Raw genomic sequence first — 24,411 nt, 5'->3', positions numbered from 1 at the left:
CTCAAGAGAGTGATTTGGTTATTATGCCCGTAAGATTTGATTACAGTGAAAAAAACCCCAAAAAATAAAAAGTCTAAATTTTAGGATTCATTTTCAGTACCTGACAATATTTCCTGGGTCTACTTCAATCACCCACATGCAGCGCAGATTGTTGTCATAGGGAAAAGGATAGCCAGGAGACAAAATTCTTCCTGATGACTCTCCTTTAAACCGTCCTCCACATTCAGCTAATAAAAAACATTATGGAATGATCTTAAAGCTAATCATCTGAGCAACCACTTTATACATTTACTATTTTGTTGAACAGGTTACACAATTAAACTGATCATATGCCATAATATTAAAAAAACAAATAAGCATTTCACCCCTTGCTTCACCTACTTACCAATCCCAATTTCCTCTAAATGAAGATGAAAAAGAAAGATACAATAATATTTAACTCTTGTCTTATCACTCTCCTATGGGAATAACTGAGCCTGTAGATAGCTGCAAAACTTATGAAGTTATAGTAATATTGTAAAGAAACAGGAACGACAAAAATACAAAAAAACTTTATATCTCTTCATGTCTTAATTATGTTATTTAATCTATTTCACATAAATATAAGAGATTTTTCTAGCTTATTTATATTTATATATAAGTAAAAAAATACTAATTTTACAATGTCTTTATAATAAAACTTTTTATGTTGATCATTTTCTGACATTAACTAGATTGGCATGTATTAGGACTTTCCATGGGCACAAATGTTTAAGAATTGCTATTTATTTTTAACCTAGAAAGACTTAGGTGAGGTACATGCAGAGAGAACTATAAGTGCCTGTGTAAATAGATCTCTACACATATCAGATCAGGTCATACACATCAGATTTTACATAGATATAACAATCCTTAGAATATTTTTTCGTTCTTGCATTCAAAAAAAACCAAAACAGTAAAGAAACAAAAAAAAAAAAATAGAAGAGTGTAATACCAATGCATGATGGTAGAGGATAGTCCCATGCCCTTCTTTCCCCAGTCATACACTTTAGAAGGCTACTTCCATGGAGTGTGTAACCTGGATTGCATCCATAAATTATGGTACTCCCAGCAAAATGACCTTGGTCACTAATTTTATATCCAAACTGTGGCACACCAGGGTCCTCACAATGTGACAGCTCAAAACCTGTGTGAGGAATAAAATGTTGCATTTACAGAATCAAACAGATAAATACATTAAAGAAATCCAGATTTTCTGGTTTTCAGTGGAAATCAATCATTTTCAAACTACATATAATAACATCTTTAGGATTTCTTCTCTGTTATTAAGCATTCTAAGTAGGATAAGTGCCTATACACCTTTCCCAGAGCATGACCAAGCTGTGTCATAAATTCAATTTTCCTAAGAGTTCAATTTAAGACATAAAAAATCCAATATCAAGATCAATCATTTTTTAAATTTTATGATGAATTATAAACTAGAAGCTAAAGGTACTGTCCACTTCTTAATAGATATTTAAAGGTTCATAAACCAAACAACAGCAGATTTCTCATTATTTTGCATTGTAACAATAGCAGCACAATAGCACCTGTGGCAGCAAAGAAAAAATGCTATTTTTCATCAATCCCTATGCTAATCTTTTGTTCAGTAGTTCGTAAATTTAAGAACTACGTGCAGGAATCAATGAAAATCATAATAGAGAGAACTCAAGCCTAACAAATTGGACATTTTTGAGACTTAAGAGACTGGAAACAAGAAGAAAACATAATAACAATGCATTACATGGAAACAGGGAGGTATGCTAACTTATAGGGAAAAATAAACTGCAATTTCGGAGAAAAATTTTCTATTCCAAATCAAGTTTTCTGTTATTAACTGAGAAGCAACTTGAAATTTCACTTTTTTTCCTAATCAAATAATTTTACCACTATCATGTATATAGGCAAAAAAATAGAGCCTTTGTATCAGATTGCTATTCCTATACATAGGTAATATGGGAGGAAATGAAGGGATTTTCATGTCTACTTTGTTCAACAAATCATTCACACAGTATCTGTCCATCAGGTCAACTGTTGGTAGCCTTTCACAATCTCTCCTCAGATGGTGCATTACTATTCTTTATTGAAAAAAAAAATCTTCTTTATTTTATTTTACAGGCAAAATACGTGTAAATGCATTGTAAATGTTCAGTAAGGCTGCTAAGAAAAAAAGGAAACAAAGCAAAAAAATATATCAAATGTTGTATCTTTGTGGTTCTTCCTTCAGTTCATTTCATGTATGACTGAACATGTCTCAGCCTCCACAACCTCTGAGCTGAATTTTTCTCATTCCTAAACTGTTGTTTCTTAGTACAGTGTATGCTGCAGAAGCTCTGAAAGACATTAACGTGAGTCCCAGATGAAGAACCATTTTTGACAATGCTGATCTGGACACATATTGACCAGTTAAAATTACCTCCCTTCTAAGAAAACTTCTGACCACACTGTGAAAAGAAGTTCAAATCTGCCTTGATCCCTAATATATCCTCATTTCTGGACAGCCTTCTTACAGAGACAGAACCAAAGTCAACTTTTTAACTGATCACCCTGTGAGGGTGACCATGTACCTCCACTGCCCAACCACAGGAGCTAGCAGTATTTTTCTGCCTTAACTGCGTGTGACCAGAGCAGGCAGAGGGTGTGGTGCCCCAGCCAGGGCCTGGTGGGGCAGTGTGTGGGGGACAGCACACAGGGAGAATGCCTCTCTGAAGGGTGGAGCTTCCATGGCCTTGGTAGAGAGACTACCTGGTTTGTTGGTGCTATTCCAACCTGACTAAAGGCAGAATGGTGGACACTTCTCAGAGCACAGGTGGCAGCTCTGACTGGGAGGTCTGCACCGTTTCTTCTGGCTTATGGATCCTCGCAGCGCTCAGACTGAGCACTTCCTTGTATCCAATCTAAATGTGCCCTCTTTCCATTTAAGGCCAGTACCCCTCGTCCTGTTATCACATGTCCTTGCAAAGAGTCTCTCCCAATCTTTCTTGTAGGCTCTCTTTAGGCACTGGAACATCCTAAAAGGTCTCCCCAGAGCCTCCAGGCTGAAGACCCCTAAATCACTTAGCCTTTTTTCATAGGAGAGGTGTTCCAGGCCTTTGATCATCTCTGCTACCTTCTTCTGGACTACTTTTTTTTTATTTAAATTCTACCACTATCAGCAAAAGAAGATTCATCACTCTTCAGGTTAAGAATTCTTCAGGCTAAGAAGTGTACTCTAATATGAATATCTCAAAAGACAGGAAATGTTATTGATAAGGTTCAAGTGCTGGGTTTGGTTCTACCTATAAAAATATGAAAAATTAAATTCCTTGACACTTATATAGCAACACAGCACTGAACATCCTATCTTTAATCACTGGGTACAGTCCTATCCTATCACATGCTAATACAGAATATAATTATGCAACTTTCATCTGAAAAGTAATTACATACTCTTTTATTATCTTGAAGTATTTTCCTTTCATACTGCAAGAATTATGCTATTGTTTATCAGAATTACTTTTAAAAACATTATGTTGAATGTTGAGCCTTTAAATGAACAATTTTTGAACAGGTGAAAAATGAATGATTTGAGCACAAGGACAAAGAAAATATGTTGATAGCTGCATTGCATAATTACCTTATAACACTGTCCTGCTTGGAAAATATTAGTTCTACATAATAATTCAGTGACAGCACAAAAAATTATACATTTAAAAAGTCATACACACTACATAGTGTCAATAGTCAATAGTCATGCGCAACAATTTTCAGAAACAGACACTTGGTAAAGTTCATGTATATGGCTTCTTCCATATAACCTCTAAGCTGGATATCAGAAATTTTGTTTTCCTCTCCTCATCTTCATAGCTCATGTCCATATATCGGTTTTTGTTAGGAACTTTTCTTTATCATTTTGGTTCTAAACAATAATCCAAGCTTAGAAAAAAAAGCAAGGTAAATATCAGAGATTAGTCTTAAGAAGGAGAATTTCCTTACTTGTGACTAATCTTTGTGAAGCAATGCCTTTTGGTTGCATCTTTTAAACTACTCACATACTTCAATATTTTTATGTGCTAAAACAATTAACTTAAACTTACCCTGTTTTTTCTTATGTTCTCCAAAATTGAAAAATACCCCTCTAGAAAAACAACAGCAATTTATGTACCAGATAAAATGTCAAAGCCAGCTTTCAGTACGCTGTGTGTTTTGGGTTTTTGTGAGGTACAGCAATGAAAGTATATTATTTTGATAAGTAATTTTTTGTTAATTTCTTCCATAATTGTAATTAACTGCATTTTCATCTTATGAGTGCAGAATTTTCATTCCATTAAAAGTATAAATCTATTCCTACTTAAATACTTACTGGTATACACAAGCTGAAAACCTTCATCAGTGCCCTCCATGTCCGAGTTAAATTCCAGCCATAAATGATTTGAAGTGCTACTTAGTGTCAGGCCTCTTAATGATGCCCCAGTATATGCTCCCAGCAGGTGAGCAGTGTTGTCTTTGCCATCATAGATCTGTAAAAAATGTGAGTTTTACAGTTATGAAGAAAGAAAAAGAAAAGAAGATATCTTTTACTCACAAAACAATTCTGTACATCTGCATTAAGAGGAAGAACGGTTTTGTCAAGGGAGATCTATTTCCAGCCAACCTGAAGTACTGTTTAGATATACTATTTGCCTCTCTTGACTTAGGTTGATTTAGGTGTGGTGAATTTTCAAATGTAGTTTAAAATATGTCAATTCATTTTTTACATGACAATAGAAGGGGGCAGAGGTGCCACATCAGCTCTGTTGTTGAGGTCTCTGTGTTTTCTCTTTCACGGTCAGTATTGTCATGCTGATCACTAACTATCAGCAAACACCTATAACGTGTGTCTGCCTCTAGTCTGAGGTGGCGGAACAGAAAATCTCACATATTTGGTCTTTTAAAGAAACCTGAGGTGGCTTTTTATCCTGTGAAGACAGGTTAAAATATAACTAGGAAGTAAAAGGAGACTAGGAAATAAATTTAACCACTGCTTCTGTAAACTGAAAGAGTATGTAATATATATGTAAATCACAGTACTGCATTTTTATTATTGATTTTTCTTCAAGTGTTGCTGTTTTCCATCTATCAGAATAATAAATATATAGAAAAATCTTCTAACAATTCTCAAGAAATTTCCCTACAAATCTGGTTGCTTTAAAACACCACAGGTTGTTGTATTCCTGTAATTCCTAAAAAAATTCCTATAATTTACTATAATTGCTCTCCCACATATTATTTCCAGTAGGATTTATTTAGGGACTTCTACAATAACTAAAACATTGATTGATGTGTTTTATGAAAAATTTCATTTGCAAATGAGTAAATTGACCTTTGAATAATTTTCAAATTGCAATAAGGGGAAATTGTAAAGCCTTATTAAAAGACACTAATTCGTCTGCAGTTCTAAATTCTATTTAATTCTATTATTTACAAACAAAGTTTGCATTTTTAGACAGGAGTCTTCATCAGAATGAAATCATAACAAATACACCAGCAATAGAAGTAAGACAAAAAGAAAATGTGAAGTATTATGATGCCTGTTCCCTATCTGTAAGAATGAGTTACACACCTAATTCCTATTTTCCAGAAATCCTCATGTCTCTAGTAATAAAAAAGACTTTATATTTAATTAAATGCTGAAATAAAACAAGTAAATGACTTCTAGCTTTGTGTAATGAGTAAAATAATTGTACAGGAGTTTAAGATGCACGACGTCACTTGACATGATTCCTCGGGTTTTTAGTGACACAAGCAAATAATTCCAGGCAAACTTAAATTTAAAAGCCAATTTCCTCATATGGACTAAAAGTAAGAAACCAGGAAAGAAGGAACAATTTTAATTAATGCATATCAACCAAGAAATAATTTCAATATATAAAGCAGTATTAAAATAGATGTCTTGCCTTTCAGAAAAAGAAAAAAAGCCCCAAAACTAACCCCAAGGAAAGAAAACAAAACTAAAACCAACCCAAACCAAAACCAAACAAAAAAATCCCAACCAATCCAGGAAAATAAATCTGAAATGCACTTAGTTTTGTTTTAGCAAGTGAAAGGAAAATATCCTTTTCAGGAGAAGTGCTGCTATCCAGCAGAGATATTTACATCATGACAGACTTAAACAAAACCCAGCTTGAACCTACTTATAATTAATAATAACCCAGGATTCAGGATTTATTTAGTTTTAAAAGCTATGTAAGAGCAAACCATTTCCTGCTATCTGTGTATCACTAATACTTAACCAAAGGAAGCTGGTAAGAAGTGATACCAACTATTTTCAATGTCTCACACAAACTTTGAACAAGCCATGTCATGATACCAATTTTCTTCATGTTACAATTTCCCTAGACACAATTTATTGCCAATTTTGTTAGGTGTCCTACCACATTAAATCTTGCACATTAGTCCACTGACATCTCTCATTAGTTAATATTCATTCTATTTCATGGGCTAAGCAGCTGTCACACTGTATGTTTTTAAACCTATATAATTTCTATGAAGGAACAGAATTTAAAGTATTTAACACTTCTGAAACTGATTCATTTGAGTAGGAGAAATGCATTTGGCTGAGGCAGGATTGTGATTCATCTGAACACTAAATTGAATTATTTTTTTCTTGTGTTTGCTGTTTTTCAGACATTAAAAGTATCCCTCTTCCTAAGACACTGGGGTCTCCCTTAGGACAATAAATGAATGCATGTTTTGTAGTGTAACTCTCAATTTAGGTCACATTTTCATTTCCCTACTACATTTGATGTAACAGGAAAAAAAATATGGAAATTTACAGAATAATTTAAATTATACCATTTAGCTTGCCATAAAATGGTAGCAGACCCTTCTGAGAATTGCAGAACCAATGTTTTCTTTCTAACCTTGTTAAACTAGGTGGCAACTAATTATTTTGAAAGAGTTAGCAATTCAGCTTCATAATTCTTTTGGAAGGCAATATTACATGTGAATTAAGGAAGTACAATTAGCTTTTTTTAAAAATATGGATATACTTTCTTATAGGCCTTGCCAGTACATCTAGATTTAAGTCAGTTGGGTGCTAAAGATAAGTCCAAGAATAATCATAAAAATATTATTCACTTGGATAAATTTTTCTTAAAGTCAACCTGTAACATTAATTCAAAGATAATTTATTCATGACTAGATAATGCTTGTTATGCAAGTAACAAACTATTCAGAAAACAGAGGTTTATCTTTATTAAGTATTTAATGACCCAATCTTTTAAATTATTAACTCATAAAGGAAAAAAGGCACAGAAAATTGTCTTAATGTTCTTCGTACCACAATAATATGTTCAAATGTTACAGGGCAGGATGCTAATAGGAAACACTATACCTAAATTTTTGAACTAATAGATGTTATATTCAATTTTTGAAGGAAGTGTTATTTGCATTTGCAATTAGGGGGAAAATAAAACTTGCTAATTTCTTAAGTGGCTCCATTACCAACAAATTTTAAATGGAAATCAATGCCCTTTTTTCTGCTAATTTATTTAACTATATAAAATTTTACCAAGGGAGTATCATAAGTGAATGTATAAAATTTGTGCATTTTAATCAAGCTATTTTTGAAATTTTCCATTGAAACATAAAAGGCATATGGATACGAAGATCTGTTCCTTTATAAAGAGAAGAAATAACATAAAATCAGCAGCTCAGAACTGAGGCTGTCAACGCCCTGTCAAATGTATATCACACGTGAATAGAAGCACTAATATAAAGAAAGAAAAGGGTCCATATGTTTGGGGGGGTGAGGGGGTGGGGGGTTTGTCCCCAGCATTTATTACCTTTTTCTCAGTCATATTCAGGATGATATTGCTAAAAGTATTATTATTATAAACATGAAGATTCTTAAGAAACAAATTAACAAAAAGATCTGAACATCACATCCCTTCAAAGTATTTGCCCAAACCCCTCAAAAACTGGATCATGTGCACACATTTAAAATCTGGCCCACAGAGGAGACAATGAACAAATGCAGTAAAAGTGACTCCTCTGTATTTGGCAGGAGCACAGACAGTGCTGTGCCAAGCACAGCCGAAGAGAAGCGAGTGCCAGTTCTGTTTGCTGACACGCTGTTACCTGCCTGTTGCTGCAGTGAGTGCTTTAGTGAAAGGAAAAAGAGAGATTGCTTTAGAATGTTATTAAAAATAATTCTTAAATCCATTTTTCCACAGAGATGCAATATCAGCTATCACAATGTCTCATGCTACATAAAGCCAAGCACAAAGTCTGCTTCAAAAGAGAAAAAGGGTCATTTTTATAATCAGTGTTCCTGTCTCCTTTGTTTTAGGGTTACTCAATGAAATCTGTCTGCAGAATTTTTGGAGGTGGTTTGTTTTATGGCATTTTCTTTTATTTAAACATTACCAGAAAACTACCTATTAATTAGTACCATGCACAGGGACATTTTTATTTATGCTGAAATCTACTGAAAATAAAGAAAATAATTATATTAGCCATGTCCAAGTTTCAATTTTAATAAAGGTCCTTTTTCCCTGTAAATTGAAAAGTATGTTAAAATACCCTTGATATAAAAGAATATTTTCTACACTCAACAGATTTACAACACAAATAACACGTTCACTACTATCAATGGACTATTCAGGGAAGTAGAACAATGGTAACTCTGTTCTTTCTATGTATATCTCAAGGACTTGCTTACAGCTAGCAGAGACTAGAGAGTTTATGAGTAAAATTGGTGGATGGAGATAAAAGCAGGGGGAAAAAAGCCAGGTAGAAATATTTTCATACTTTGGAAAAAATGCATAATTTATCCTTGCCTCCCACATAGGTAGTTTACTCTAAAAGTATTGAATTATGGAAAGATAGCACACAGACTCAATTATCTGTACAATTTCAAAGAAGGAAGCAAGTTACAGAGTTTCTGAGATTAATATTAAATAAACTGGCTTGCAGTGATTGCACAGATCCTAAATTCCTCATATGTCTTCATATAACTTTCATAAATATTAGAGCAATATATGGCACTTTCAAGAGCAGGTTATATCCCTACACACACACACAAAAGGTAGAGATATTTATATATTTATTGCAGTTTCTAATAAAACCCAAAAAGAACTACACCATTAATGTAAGTAGCCAGAGCAGTTACATTGAAAGGAGAACAAGAGAATTGAATACTAAATGAAGCAAATGAAAAACAAATTATATGCTCTGAAACCTCTGTTTTATACCAGTTCAGAACTGACAAATGGGAACTCCTCCTTCTCTGTCCCTGAGGTAATAGTAAGGGTGGTGATTTACTTGTGTTAAATATGCTGTTTCACTCTAAGGCTGCATTCCCAGTACAGCTGTTTCATTGTTTCAGTCACAGTGCCTGTCAGTTAACCCATGTGGCAAGCAGCAGACCTCATGGCTTCATTAAAGAATTTGTCAAAATTTTATTAGAATACTCAGTCTATTTAGACTTTGAATGGAATTTTAGCAGCATACCTCTAGTGATCTAAAAGTCCTAGCTGCAAGAAAAAGTAACACAAAGCACATTACTAACTTCCTTGCCAACATTTTCATCTCTAGCTTCTGGTGAAAAGAGATGGATTATCCAAGCTTGTCACTAAAAAACTGAGTTTTAACCATGAAATATGGAGTTGCTTCATTTGTGTTTAAGGGAAGGAATACTACTCTAGGAGCTGGTGTTTTAAGTATCTTGGTTTTAAAATGGTGACTACTACAGCCTCCCTCTTTCACAGCTGACATGAAACCCTGTATTCACTATATGTTATTTGGTTGTTTTGAAGACAGGATGAATATTTTCTTTTTTTAACTTCAGTTCCTCCCAGTTACAAAGTAGTGATACATATTAAAGGTTATGTTTAAAGTAGTGATATATATTTAAGGTTAAAAGCATTTGTTGGCTATTAATGATTCATTTAAAACTAAAATATAACCCCCATGTTCTATTCCTGTAGACAAAAGGTGATTCTCCAAAATCAGCAAAACAGTCAAATATTTCCTTTTTCAGAGTAGAGTAGGATCATAAAAAGGGATCAACAGATAACTGCAGAATTGATTCTGGGAGAAAAGGTTAGGAATGTGTGACTGGTAATGTGCTCCCTGAAGAATTTTTCTTTATCAAATGAACACATGAAAGAAGAGAGTGATATAATTAAGACAGTTTGTGAGAATTTAATCTAAGAAAGGAGGCCGGAAAAAACACAATGGATTCTAGAGTTATTTCTTCCCACAATTGCAAAGGCTGAGTGCCTCTGACTTGCTATGATGTCAGATAGACTGAAAAAAGTGATAGTCATAATCAAGAATACCTCTTAGAGTTTGTTTTGGATTTTTTTAATAGGGACGAATTTCAGCTCATTATAATTCAAGGTTACTGACTTGAAAAACAAACACTCTAATTACACAACACTAATTTCATTTAAAAAATACACCTACAATATACAGCAAATATTTCTGCCACTGATATTTACAGCTGAGTGCTGGCCTCCATCTATTTAGAATTAATTTTGCATTGCTCTTAATTTCACATTAAATGAGTAGCAGCATTATAGCAAAATTTTCTTCTCTAAGTCTCTGAGTAAAGATTGTCAAGTTAAACATCTGAGGTGCATATGGTTCAAATGGCCCTTGAAAAGTCATAAATTATTAGATCAGAAAAAGAAAAAAAAGTTGAATTTTTTTATTTTTATATTAATTTCTATTTATCTAACTGCACACAACTGTATCTCCATTCTCACAGTAGTATATATTTTAAATTAAGATAATAGAGTTGAAGGGTTGCAGCCTAAAAATCCTGAGAAAAATCCATTCAGATGCTTTTATTGGCCAACAGTTAATTGAACAATTGCTCTGATTGGTTCATTGGTTGGTTTGAGGTATTTTTTCCCTACTGCTTACATTTCAATAAATGCTAAACAGCTTTCAAATTAAATCTTTCAAAATTAATTAATGTAACACTTAAAGGGTATCCCACTTGGTTCTCAAATAAACAACAAATTTAATATAAAATAAACACACCTGTGCATTCTGGGTATCTAATACCTTTTGGTTAATTTTTCTTTGCTTCTCTTTTGCTTTAAGAAGAGCATAGTATTTTTTAAAAACCATTTGATTTGCTTTTTCTTTTTGATGCCCAATTTAATTTTACATTAGTGGTTTAGGTCTGCTCATACTTTATATAATTAGCCCATTTTGGAAATGCCTGTGTCTGACAACTAAAGACAGAAACCCCACCCTAATGCACAGATGGTTACAGTTAGATGAGATAAACCCCAGTATGAATCCGGGTTGTTTCTTAGGAATACATATTTTCATAATCCTTCTTATCTAATAAGTACAGGGTACTTATTACATAAGTAATAAGAATATGGCAGAAAAACTTTTTTACATCAAACATGAGTGGCATGGTACCTCTTGTTCCTTTGATTTCACAGAGGCAAATTTAATTAAATTACATATTCTGAAGAATTGGACAATTATTTAATCACAGATATCTTATTGCATTGGTGTGCTATTGCAGATGGCATATGTGAAAAGACACCCTGACCAACATCGGTTTTAAATGTGTAGATGGTTAAGTAATACATGTATCTGGAAGTATATTTTTTGGAGTACAATAATAAAATCTATGAACAAATCAAAGACAGGGGGAAAACACGGTCTAAAACTCTGGTAAGTTATAGTATCCCTCTTTCCCTCTTGTTATTTCTTTTTTCCATGCACATCAGATTAGAGTAATTTAAAATGTAAAACTTATGTACAATAGGCAGTATTTAGGCAGTGTTAAATTAAAGTTATGGGTGTTGCATTATGTCTTATTATGTTTACATCGCAGCTCAAATTATGGAGATACTGTGGAAGAAAACAAATCCAAAGAAGTAATTGATGAATATTTAACACTGAAGATACAATACTCATAACCATTAAGGCAACATTTGTTTCATTTTTTCAACTTCTTTTTTAATTATCTCTGGTTAGAAAAACATGTATTAAGAAACAGACTATGGGGGCACCTGAGGGTGCCTAATTTTTAACTTCTTAAAAATGGAACCAGTTTAGAAAGATATTTTGTAAGAGATGCTTTATATCCACTTACCTGGTACTGTACTATTGCAGATAAACCTCAGTGATGGGAGGTACTAGAAGTTGAGAAATAACAAATAAATTACAGGATTACATACCTTAAGAACATCTCCTTGGGCTAAGTGAAATGTTCTTGCAGAAATATTGATTCCTTTCCCTGCTTGTACCTGAATGCTATAAATACATTCATGGTTGTTTTCATAGTTAAGAGGATAATTGGGGGACAGTAAGATTCCTTCATTATTTGTTGTGGAGGCTCCACATTCAGCTGCAATTGAAAAAAAAAAAAGTTAAGGCATGCTTTAATAAAACACATAAATATTTTAGTAATGGTGATAATGGTAATGTTAATGTAACCTAGCTCAACATTAATAATGTTTATTAATATCTAAAATCCAGTTTTAAGTACATGATCATGATGGTGATTGGAGACTACAAGAATATTTTTAAATTGCAATACTTTAGTAAAAGTAGGTAAAAACCACTGAGAGTTAAAACCATATAAATTACATATTTGATAATCATATTGTTTTATAGGATCTTCCTTGAATTTTGTTGTATTTGTTTCAATTTCTCCAACACTGAAATTCATAAAGATGTGCAAATTAAATGGAAGTAGAAGAATTCTATAAATTTATAGAGTATTTATTTATTTATACACACATATTAATCAATATATATATGTGTAGGTACCTAAATTTTCACATAGATTAATGAAAAAAATAATTTTTTTCCTCTGGTATTTTTTAACCAAGATAACCAACATAGTCAATGGTGTAAATTACAGTAGTAAAATATTATGTTATAGCTACCAGATAAATATAGAAAAAAATCAATAACAAGTAAATAAGAGAAACATAAGTCTCAGGGGAAAAATAATTAATTTAATAATTTTCAAGTAATACAAGTAATTCAAGTTTTTATTTCAAGAAGTATACCTTGTAGTCCAAGACTTTGGCAATTCATTTAATCAACAAAAAAAAACCTAGAAACATAAACACTTGTGGCAATGCTTCATTAGGTATTATAAACTAACTTTCATCTCCTATCATATATTGGACTATATATAATTTTAATTAAGTAATTTTTAGCATTTAGTTACCACGTATTTTAAGTAGACACTGAAATACTATTACAATTCTTTGCTTCCCTTTTTATTTAAGCTTTGTATGTGGCCATTATAGTGGAAAGTACGGGAGTATTTCCTGTCTTTTTAACAGATTTAGATTATCTTTGAATTTAACTGTAACATTAAATTTTCTGGGTTTATGTTTGTTTTCAGGATTATTTCAGTAGCCACTTATTTTATCCTCATGAGAATGCATCTCATTTATTTAAACCTGGAAATTTAGTTGATTTATAATTTCACAGAATAAGTAATATTGTTGTGTAAAACTCCACGGTAATCTTAATGTTTTAGAAGATGTTTAGGCAAACTATGGTGTCTATTCTAAAAGCTTTTATTTGTTATTAGCATTTTTATAATTTCCACCCTAGACTTGTTTGAGTAATATTCAGGATAATAAAATATATCCTTTGTACATGAAATTAAATGACAGCAATGACAAAAAAAACCCCAGCTTGATAAACTACCCTTTCTGTATGCAGCTGAAGCAGACATTGCACAGAAATCCAAATCAGGCACAGATTGAAGAACAAATGCTTGATGACTACATCTCATTCAACAATATAGAACAAGTACCCAAATAATTCAGGTGACATTATTTTGTCCTGGAACAGCGGGATACACCCAATCTAGGCAGAAGTGGAAAACCTCCTATTCCACACGATCACAGTTATCCTTTTATTGCACTCTCAAATAAATGGGTATTTCCTATTTCAAAGATGCATAGGTCACTTTGAATTACAACAGAAAGGAGTAAGATGATTGTAATTTCAGGATTGAGAGATCTCTTTTCACAATCCAGAGGGATATAAAAGCCAAAAGGCACAAGGTAATTATGGTATTAAGTTGATCCAACAACTCTGGGCTATTTCAGAGCTGTAATTCAAAGCAATTTTTTTAAATCTGAACACAGCAGTAAGCTAACTGTTAAGACAATTTCAGCTAATGTTTTACAAGTATGCTAAGTTTCCTGTTAAGAAGAAGGATGTGAACTTGTTGTTGTGTTTCATGTCATCGTATTTATCAATATGATTTTCTGAATTTAGAGAGAATATTGTATTCCAAGTTGTGGATGTCCTATCCCTGGAAGTGTCCAAATTCAGGTTGAATAGGGCTTGAGCAACATGATTGACTGAAAAATGTTTCTGCCTACGGTAAATGGATGTACCACATGATCTTCAAAGGTTCCTTCCAACCCAAACCATTCTGAGATTCTTTGTATCTTATGTTAGCGGACAAGAAAGCTAGTTTAGTAAACACAGTGCCAAAAACCACAGTACAATAGAATTTCTCCCATAGCAACATCACAGTTCCATGGAGGCACACAGTCCTCCAGTTGCTTCTTTTGTACACTTCTCAGCAGAATTCTGACAAAATCAACAGTTAGTTCCTGGCTTCTCTCCTTGCCTCCTGTCAGTGCAAATTATGGCTTAAAAAACTACAACAGAACAACTAACCACAAAGCATCAAACACATGCTCAGACAAAGACAGGAGTTAGGGCTATATTTTGGAACAAGTGCTAAATCAAACTGGGAAGGTCCACAATTAATATTGCAAGACATTCCAAACTGCAGCACAGAGAGTTCTATGTGAGAATCTCCACTCCTATCTATAAACATATATTGTTTAAAATCACATAGAGCTTCATGGGACTTACAGTTTCTTTCTATTCTCTGATATTAATACTGAAGGAAAGATAAAAAAAGACCATAATAATTATATTTGCATTTAAGTGCTGAGTAAAAAAGTGTCCAGAAAAAGTAATGTCAATGGAGTTCTTAAGTTTAAAATAAATCCAAATATTAAACACATGCAATTTTTTCAAAGTGTTTGGAAAATAATTTTAACAGGCATTACAGTGAATGAAAGTTAAAAAGAAACTTAATAGGCAAACCAGGATGAAATTAAAGGAATATGTGTAAACAGGAAAGCATATAAAAGAGGTGACAAAACAGTACTTCAAAAGTAAAGGAAAAATTACAGTGGATCAGAGAGTCTGTAACTATTCTTTAAATCATACGTGGAGCTGTTATCAGAATTTAAAAATATTTTGTTACTGTATTTATGTTTCATTTTAGTAATATTCCCTGTTCAACGGAGATAAAAATCAGGCTGCTTTATTAATAAAGTTTTGTGTTTTTAAAAAAATTCTTCTTGTTTCTGCTGAAACTTGGAACCTGCCTTACACACTGCTCTTGTACAAAGAAAAATAGGAAAAATATTCCACATCCAGATATATTTTCACAAATACTTAAATTCAGCCTAATATAAAGTAGAAGGATGTAACAGCAAGTAAATTACTGAAGTCAATTACTGTTTTCAGACTGTGACAAAAAAAATAGATTTATTTCAGTGTTAGAAAGGAAAATAAACAAAAAAAATCAAAAGAAAAATAATGAAAAATAAAAAATTCTATAACAAGATAATTGCAGTAACAGACTGTGATGCTTTTGGTTATGAATGTGTGTTCATTTCACCTTTCCATTATAAGACAGATGAATTTTATTAGTGCATTTAAATTTTGTAAGCAGGTGAAATGTCATTGTGATTGTAACCAAGGAATGAAATGCATCTATTTGGGTAACTTAACCATTTGAACTCAATTCTTCAATGAATTGAAGATTAAAATTCTTGCCATAAGTAATTATGAATCAAAAACACACTCTGTGCTCCTACAGATCAAAATTCAGAGAGAGGGAAATTGTTTTCTTCAATGCAACCCTTTAGAATCAAAAGATAAGAGCTATGTCTAGGAGTCCTGTGTTTTGAAAAGATGGTATCTCTTGGTTAGGAGGCTGTGTATTGCAACAGCTTGGCAAGGCAAGTGCGCAGAAGCATTCCAAAAAGGATTTTATCTTTATACAACTTTGTACTAGATTGTAAATAAACAGTTACTTCAGAAACTGTATCTAAATTCAGTGCTCAACAAAGGGTTTCTTATAAAGCTGTTTGTCTTCAGATGTTCTACCTCTTCAACTGAAGGCTGGCAGAAACCAGAAAATACTTTCTTGTCAAAACATAGCAGTAAAAGAGACAGTAACACAAAAATTCTGAAAGGATTAAGTTGTTGCTAAAGCTTTCTTTCCGTGAATAGCATGAATCATAAGGTTATCACAAGTTTTCCAGGCATTTTTTATATTCTGACAGGGAGCCCTATGCTGATGAAAAAAGTAAAAACATTATCTTCTTCAATCAGTAAGAATTATGGGGCTTCCTTTTATTTTACATTGTTCCAAAATACAAGACTTCCTTTCATATAGACAAAAATTATTAACAGAAATTCCTTATTGTGTATCTGCAATAGAGGTTATCTCCTTCCTACTTGATCTGACCATCAAAAGATTCATGCAGCTGTTTGTGTACTAAACTTTTCTTTTAATATACTTTGGCTGGTTTATGATTACATTATTTATCTTATAATGAAAGGTAGTATTTCCAGATCTGGGAAGATCCTGTATTTATGAGCTAGAAATAATTTTACAAAAAGATATTTTTACATCAATGGCTAAATGGCCAATGGCCAAACACAGAAGAAAGCTTTTTTAGAAAGACTTACTTACATTATTAATGTTATTTTTCATAATTGATCCCTCCAGCTGACAAGAGTGGGTAGGAGTCCCATATACATTAAATAATATGCTCCTGCATTGCAATCAGTCAAAGGAGGATGAAGAAATAGCATGACAAATGAGCTTTTGAATTAATGTTAACAAGGCAAATTGTATTAAAAAACCCACATTCTATATTAGAAGAATTTAAACTACCAATGTGCATGATTTTCCTTTAAACTAATTTAATATTCAGATAATAAAACCCAACACTAACAAAAAATATCCCAAAAACATGAACAATCAAAAAAACCCCTCCACAAAATAACTCAGGAAGTGCTGAAACTGTTGGAACTTAGCAAAAATTTCCATATGGGGAAGAGGAACAGTTAAAACTTGATGCAAAATCTAAAAATACATAAGAAATACAAAAAAAAAGTCTTATCACATCATAATGCTATTATACTAACATATGGTGAGACCTCAATGACTGTGTTTTGCTTTTTACAGGAATCCTATCCCTGAAGAAAATAATAGATATGTAACATTTTCACACCCAACAGAAGAAATATTTAAGGGAATAAAATTACTTCTGATGAACAGAAGAAAGTTTAGGATTCATTTGTTCTGAGATGAATCAATGAAATTTGTAAGTGGATATCACAATCCTTAAACTCAGAATTCATGCTGCCCAAACATTCCACATATTAAAAAAAATCTCAAAACTAGCATAAGGACATTTTTTTTGAAGCAAAATATATTAAAAGCACTTTTTATCTTGAATGTTTTGTATGCACAGAAATGGATAGAGCTATGTAGATGGAGTAAGATTAATGGAATATAGAATAAGATGCACACAGGGTACCAATCATTCTCCTGCTAATAAGGGAACTTACTACAGATGTATTCTGTGGTAGCACCTTCCCTTCCTTGGCTCCATATTAATGCATATCCAGTCAATGCTGAAGTTATTTTTTTCTTTCAAACAATATAATCTTTCAGATATTTCTGAAATGTCTGTTCTCAGTGTTCTTTGAAAAGCACTTTAACTAAAGCTTGGCAAAGAAGCTGCATCACTGAACACCTTGGCAAAAAATCTCTGATGGAAAAAGATGATGTACCATATTATCTGAAAAGTATGCAACATGACAGAAATTATTGAGTTTGCCCGTAGATATTTTATGTCTTTTTTTATGCTTTTTATCATTTCAGGGGCATAATTCCTTGGAAATCTGTAAGTCCAGAATTAGAGACTGTTTAGGACCTACTGAGAAGAATGAAAATAAAAAGTGAAAGTAGCATAGAAGAAAAAAGTTTTAGCTTCAATGTCTTCCAGTGAAGGTTTAGGAGTCTGGAAAGAAATCATATAGCCCTAAGAAAGCCAAAGGAAAACACTTGACATGGCTGGGAAGCTATGAAGACAGATTATTTTACACAGACATAGAAACAATTAGGGTTTATAAATTCAAACTTGACAGTTATAATGAAAGGTAATACAATCTGGGTTTTAACAGCCTTATAAGGAATGAAAAAAAAAAAAAACTGGAAAAGGGCAAGTGAAAGGAAAAAAAGATATAAGAAATCCTGCTATAATAGAAACAACTTTCCATATTTTACTGAAAAGAAAAGCAATTCTAAGAAAGAAATATGTGTGCTGAATATGAACTCTGCATTTGGTTATCACTTGAGTACAGCATAAAGATAAATCATGAAACTAAGGAATAACAGTGTTCTAAAAGATCTTTAATCATCTTCATTTCATTATTGATGATAAGAGAAGCTTAATTTTATCACTGTCACTATTTTTCCCTTTAAAGCAATAATAATTGCTCTTGTTTGTTCCTATCTGTAACACAGTTACAGGAAAATTCTTGTAAGCTATCTGTGGCATTGAAAATTATAAAGGGAACTAGGCAAAGAAACTAGTCTGAGTTTCAAATGCATCAGAACATTTCAGAGGCACTACAACCCTAAGAAAGCAGCTCCATATTCACAAACTTAAGATGATTTCTCTGCTCTGTATTACAAGCTGGAGACAAGCGCCTAGCGTATTGAGGAAAATGGGATTCCTTAGGACCACCCAGAGCTTAGATTTTGCTTTTTATAAAGTCAAAAGTGAACATGCATTCATACTTATTGTAAATTTTGTTTTTTACAAATATATTACTTAGATTCAGAAGGAGACTTCTTTTTCACTGTCCATGGAAAAGTTCAAAGAAAGCAATTTAAAGATTATGGACTTTTTTCTGTTATCATTAGATACATCCATTTATCACCAGCTTGTTCAGTTGGCTGTGTGGCAGTTGCTTTGTAGTATCTCATACAGAGCATGTTTTAGTTTTGTCAGCCAACACAGAGTAGATAAGACACCAAAGTTTCAGCTACCATTGAACTGTGCTTGCCCTGAGTGACTACAGACATCTACCCCAAGAAGTGCTGCATCATAGGGTGAACAGAAACATGGAGAACCTTTATGCTTTTTTTAGAAAAATCTTATTATGAAAATTATTTCAGTGCAACATCAAGCCCTCCTGAATTGAGATAATACCATCATTTGAGAAATTCAGCCTTAAAAATTCAGTAAGAATATATTTGTTTGCTATTTGAACATTGATAATGATTAATGTTTAATTAATAATTCCTAATAATTTAATAATAGTTAATAATTAATTGAATATTTTTTCAAAATGCAATAATGTATTAGTAAATAAGAATTCTTAATTTAATAATTCCTAATTTCAAAATTTCATTTCTTAAGTCTTAAGTAAATTTAAAAAAATTATTTTTATGGATTGAATAATAACATTAATTAATAAATTACAAGTATTTATCCGTCTTCTAAATAAGAAAAGACAGCTGCTAATTTTCTGGCAAATTATTTGGTTTAGAACTGATTATGACTGATTACTCTGTTCCAAAACCCAACATATTAGCTTTTGTTGTATCCAGACAGGGATGCTTGGCCTTCCACCAAACTTCTACTTTATCTGTCTTCCTTGCATTTTATTCTTGTGTTGACAATCATAACACAAATATTGTGAGCAGTGGTTACTTCCCAACTGATTTTGTGTGTGTGAAAGTGCATGTTGTATCAGAAGCATTCTCTCATTAATCATTTTGACAAAAAACGCCAAATGTGAGCAACAGTACCAATACATAAATTTTGAGTCCAATATAAGTGATCAACAGGAATTTCTACTCTTGTCTTGTTTGAATTTCACTATTATGACACAGAAATTAAGCACTGGCTATTTAAGGAGTGAAAATGTCTAATTAAGCCATTCTAGTGAGACTATCTTTTATTTCCAAAAGTAAGGAGAAAACATGTTGACTAGAAAGTAATTTATTCCTTCTATTACAGGTTTTCTCTTTTCCTCCAACAAGCAAACATAAGCATTATTTTTCTGTCATGAAAGCTGTATAGGAATTTTTTTTATTTTTATGCTGCTGTGAATATTTTTGCTGATAATTTACTAATTCATTTTTATTAACCCTTCCTGAAATTTGTTACTGAAATTTAACCTATCTTCTTGACTGTGCGCACATTCATTATTCTTCTTATTGTAAAAAATTTATCAACCCCAACACAAAAATAACTTGTATTCATCCATTGCTCTCACTCAGCTTCTAAACTATCTCTTCTATAGGTACATATATAAATGTTGCTAATGCATAAGCTAAATTCATAATTTTCCTCATACTGAGGTAAAGGAAATGGAATAGGAGTGGTTTGAACCAAAAAATCTTGATACAGTAACTAACAACAAAGAAGAGGAAACAAATAACCAATCCATAGTTACTATGCAATCAACATCTGAAAGATGTTAAATATTTTTTCATACTAAATTTTATGTTAGTTAAACATAAATTTTAAGCATTTATGTTTAACTAACATAAAATTTAGTATGAAAAAATATTTTAAATGCACACTGATATAGATGTTTTCATGTATAAACCTTTCCATATAGTACCTACATTTCAGCAATATGTACCCTTAAATAAAAATAATGCAGATATTTAAGCAACTTTCCTACTTTTTAGAGACCTTATTGTTTTAACAATTCCTAATGGAACTGAAAACCAAATAATTTAGGAAGCATTCAGCTCAATCAACATTCTTTAGCCATTTAAACCTAAATTTCTAGTCAAATCTACATATATAGGCTGCCTCTACAGTGACTGGAGAGTGTTAGGTAGGAATTATCAGAAAGTGTTTCTTCTCAATTGTCTTAGCTGTCATTTAAAAACCAGAAAAACTGTTCTAAGAATATTCTGAGGATATGGTTCTGACATAGAATGTCCAGGTTGACTGTACTCCTATAAATGGACCCAGTTTTATGAAACAAATCTGGTGTAAGTGATCAAACCACAATTTTATAATACAGCTATCACTTTGAAGCTTGCATTGACCAAAAAAAAAAAAAAAATCAACTACCTGACATCTGAACTGGTAAATGCTGATTTAAATTTATACCCAGTTTTCCTAACCTATTAATACAAATAAGAGGAGTAAGCATTGCACCCTTAAATTGAATTGCTGTCATGTAAAGACTTTGAAGTTCACTTATAATACCAAATTTATTTTAAAAAAGGTAAAAAATTGACTAAGGAGATATGGAGAGTATGAGAGTACATTAAAAGAGGTGTATTACCATGGTTTTCCATGCTCTAAATCTGCGAGTCCATGGACAATGACTACACATACAAGCAAATGAAAGCAGCTGACCACGTACCCACACACCTTGGCAGAGGTGCACTCCACACTCGTCGGCCACCACCGAGACAAATAACCTCTGAAGCTCCTTCTAAACGATATCCAGACGAACAGGAGAATGTCAGAATATCTCCAACGCCAAAATTAAATCCTATTCTGCTACCAAATTGTGGGATCCCGGGATCTTCACAAGGTTCAAGATTATACTCTGTAAACAAGAGCAAGTCAGCTTTTATGACAACACATTCTTCACCAGTCATATATGTAGTCCTGCAGTCGAGTAATTTCTGTATATTTTCACCTGAATATCAATACAGGCATCAGATTTTAAAACAAAATTATAATGTGAATGTTAAATTGATAATTAGATTATGTTGAAAGTAAGGCATATTACTACATTCACAATGTTTTAAGCATGCATGACACAACATGATTTATCATGCTTATAAGAGCCATAAATAACTCCAGTAAATAAAACAAATTTTTAAAAATCCATAACAAAAACTAAATAGTTGACACTTCAAGTCATCTGGAATTTGAGTAACTGAAATTAGACTAATTCTGTTTCCTCTCCTCACTTGATAATGTGTCTTACAGTTTACTGACATCTTATTCCACATGTGGCACAGAGGTTCATTTGCTTTTAAATTATTGCGCTTAGGAAAAAAATATATAATATAATTTTTCAGTATATATATTCATCAAAATAATTTAAATTATTTTTTTCTTTATATAGTATGCAAAAAAAAAACCCCAAATGAGCAAGTTTTTCAATAACCAGATATTACAGGTATTTCCTTACCAGAGAAAGAAATATTAAATCCTTCATATGATATTGAAAAATCTGAAATAAACCGCAACTGAGCTCTGAAATTTCCATAGAGACCAGCATTGATTGGTGAAGGAAGCTCTGAGCCAGTCAGACGTGCCAATGGCTGTGTGAAACTGCCATTCTCTGTTATTAGTAAGTAGTCATGATGATCCTCCAAATGAAATGTGTAGAAGGTGAATTGCACACCTGTTAGAAAAAGTAGAATTAGATATACATGTCACCCTATTAACATCCATGGCACTAAGCCAAAGTTAAAATTCAGGCGTCACATTATGAATAATCATTTGGAAAATTAAAATCAATTTTTTTCTAAAAATTAGTATCTGTCTTGATTTTGGAATGAAAATATCTTTGCAGTAGGTTTTGTTTTGACGTCATATTTAACTTTTGTCTTTAGCTGCAAAATATGGACATCTGATTTATAGAATTTAAACATAGATGCTTCCATTTTTGTGTAAAATCCAGTGACGCGCTATGTGTATTCAAAAATAGAAACAGTTAATGGCAGAACAAAAAAGGTAAGCCTTATTTCTTACAATCACCAGTATCCTTGAGTAGCACCAGTGAAAGAAAAGATTATAAACTGTATGATCTTAAATTCTAATGACACCTCAATAGCATCACCAATTCCTCCCAAAAAAAGGGGAGGTCTCTAAATAAGATGTTAAATACATCAAAAGTACAATTTTTTTGCCAATCATCATATATACATCACACATGTAGAAAGGAAGATATCACCTGGAAATCCAGTAGCAATAAAAAGACTTAAAGATCAAGACAAACAATTATATCATTTCTGCATTTTTAACTAAGATTTAGAGCATGATCTTTTGGTAGAATGCACAGAAAAGCCAAGAAAAATAAACAGAAGAATCCATAGAATCCATTAGCTAGCTTAAGTGATTAGGGATACCTCTAATGTAATGCTATTTTCAGTTTTATCATGTAAGTTATAAACCAATGATTCAGTCTCTTCAAATATATCTGATGATGCAATACTTAGGATGATCCTTTCATGTGATTGCAGATTAACATAGCAGATGAATAGTAATGACCCATGGCCAATATATTTTTAATAGTAAAGAGAATTTAATCAAAAAGCAAAGAAACAGTTCCCCTTCCTACAGACCCAACACTGCACCCCTCGCCCTACCCCTGCCACCACCAGCCCCAAATTTCCCAAACAGGGTAATAAAATCCAAGCTAGATATATTCTGCTTGACTAAGCTGTCTAAGTAAAGAAATAGAATGCCCCTTCAGATGTTGTAGGTTACCTTTTCTAGACCTCACAGGCAGCTTTAGAAGCTCTCAGTGCAATTGTCTATTATTGGTTTTGTTTGTTTGTTTTTATAATATTTCTGAGGTTGCTTGAATAGCGTTAAACATTTATGTTAAAGCAACTCAATCACACCTAAGGAATACAGCTTGTATGGGTATCTAGAGTGCAAGGACACTTGGTTTATAAATCTGGTAATGGACTTTCAGGACAGGAAGCAAAGACAGGAAATGAGAGAAGTAATGAATGGTTTACACACAGACATAAGCTTTAATGAGCAGGATTAAGTGGAAGTACCAACAAAGACCAGATTTCTTATGTTTCTGTCTGATGGTAAATTAAGAGTATTATTGTAATCTTAAAGTAGTTACATCTTAGTAATTGATGATAAAAGAATTTTATCTTAGGTGTCATGAAAATTAGAAATTTACCATGGAGTATTTGAGGGAATTTGTGAGATTAAATAAAACTGAAGACTTTTTTTTAAATGGTACTTGGAGACCTTAAAACTTTTAATGAGATGTTTTGGGCCAAAGGAAGATAAGGGAAAGGATCATGCTAGATAAGAGTGAAAAATGCGTCAGCAAAAGGAGAGAGTTTAGGCTCTCTAATATCTGCACCTAACCAGTGCAACATGTCCTCTATCCTTTCAAAACTCTACTCCTTATTAGCGTGCAAATGTCTCTTCTGTCCAGAGAGTGAGCACATGGGTGATCACTAGTGAACATTAGTGTGGACTGTCTGGGGAGCAGGATGAGATCAGGGGACAACTGGAAAAAGAGCCATTGATCACAGACCAGGCAGAACCTAGCAGGAGT

General features: G+C 32.6%; 1 protein-coding gene across 3 annotated transcripts in view; it reads right to left on the bottom strand.

Annotated features, from left to right (window-relative positions):
* Positions 1 to 24,411, bottom strand: part of CSMD3 (CUB and Sushi multiple domains 3) — a 586,238-nt gene that overhangs the window by 196,969 nt on the left and 364,858 nt on the right. For all 3 annotated transcript variants that reach the window (XM_058820586.1, XM_058820594.1, XM_058820602.1), the window contains 6 exons: positions 22,288 to 22,503; positions 21,505 to 21,693; positions 12,195 to 12,364; positions 4,361 to 4,517; positions 974 to 1,165; positions 101 to 227 (listed from right to left, as the gene is read on the bottom strand). In XM_058820586.1, the coding sequence (XP_058676569.1) occupies positions 101 to 227; positions 974 to 1,165; positions 4,361 to 4,517; positions 12,195 to 12,364; positions 21,505 to 21,693; positions 22,288 to 22,503 (1,051 nt within the window). The remainder of the gene's footprint in view (positions 1 to 100; positions 228 to 973; positions 1,166 to 4,360; positions 4,518 to 12,194; positions 12,365 to 21,504; positions 21,694 to 22,287; positions 22,504 to 24,411) is intronic.

The sequence above is a fragment of the Ammospiza caudacuta genome, chromosome 1, assembly GCF_027887145.1.
Source record: "Ammospiza caudacuta isolate bAmmCau1 chromosome 1, bAmmCau1.pri, whole genome shotgun sequence".
Classification (NCBI taxonomy): Eukaryota; Metazoa; Chordata; class Aves; order Passeriformes; family Passerellidae; genus Ammospiza; species Ammospiza caudacuta.
Note: the sequence above shows the minus strand (reverse complement) of the source record. Positions and strands in the feature narration are given on the sequence as shown.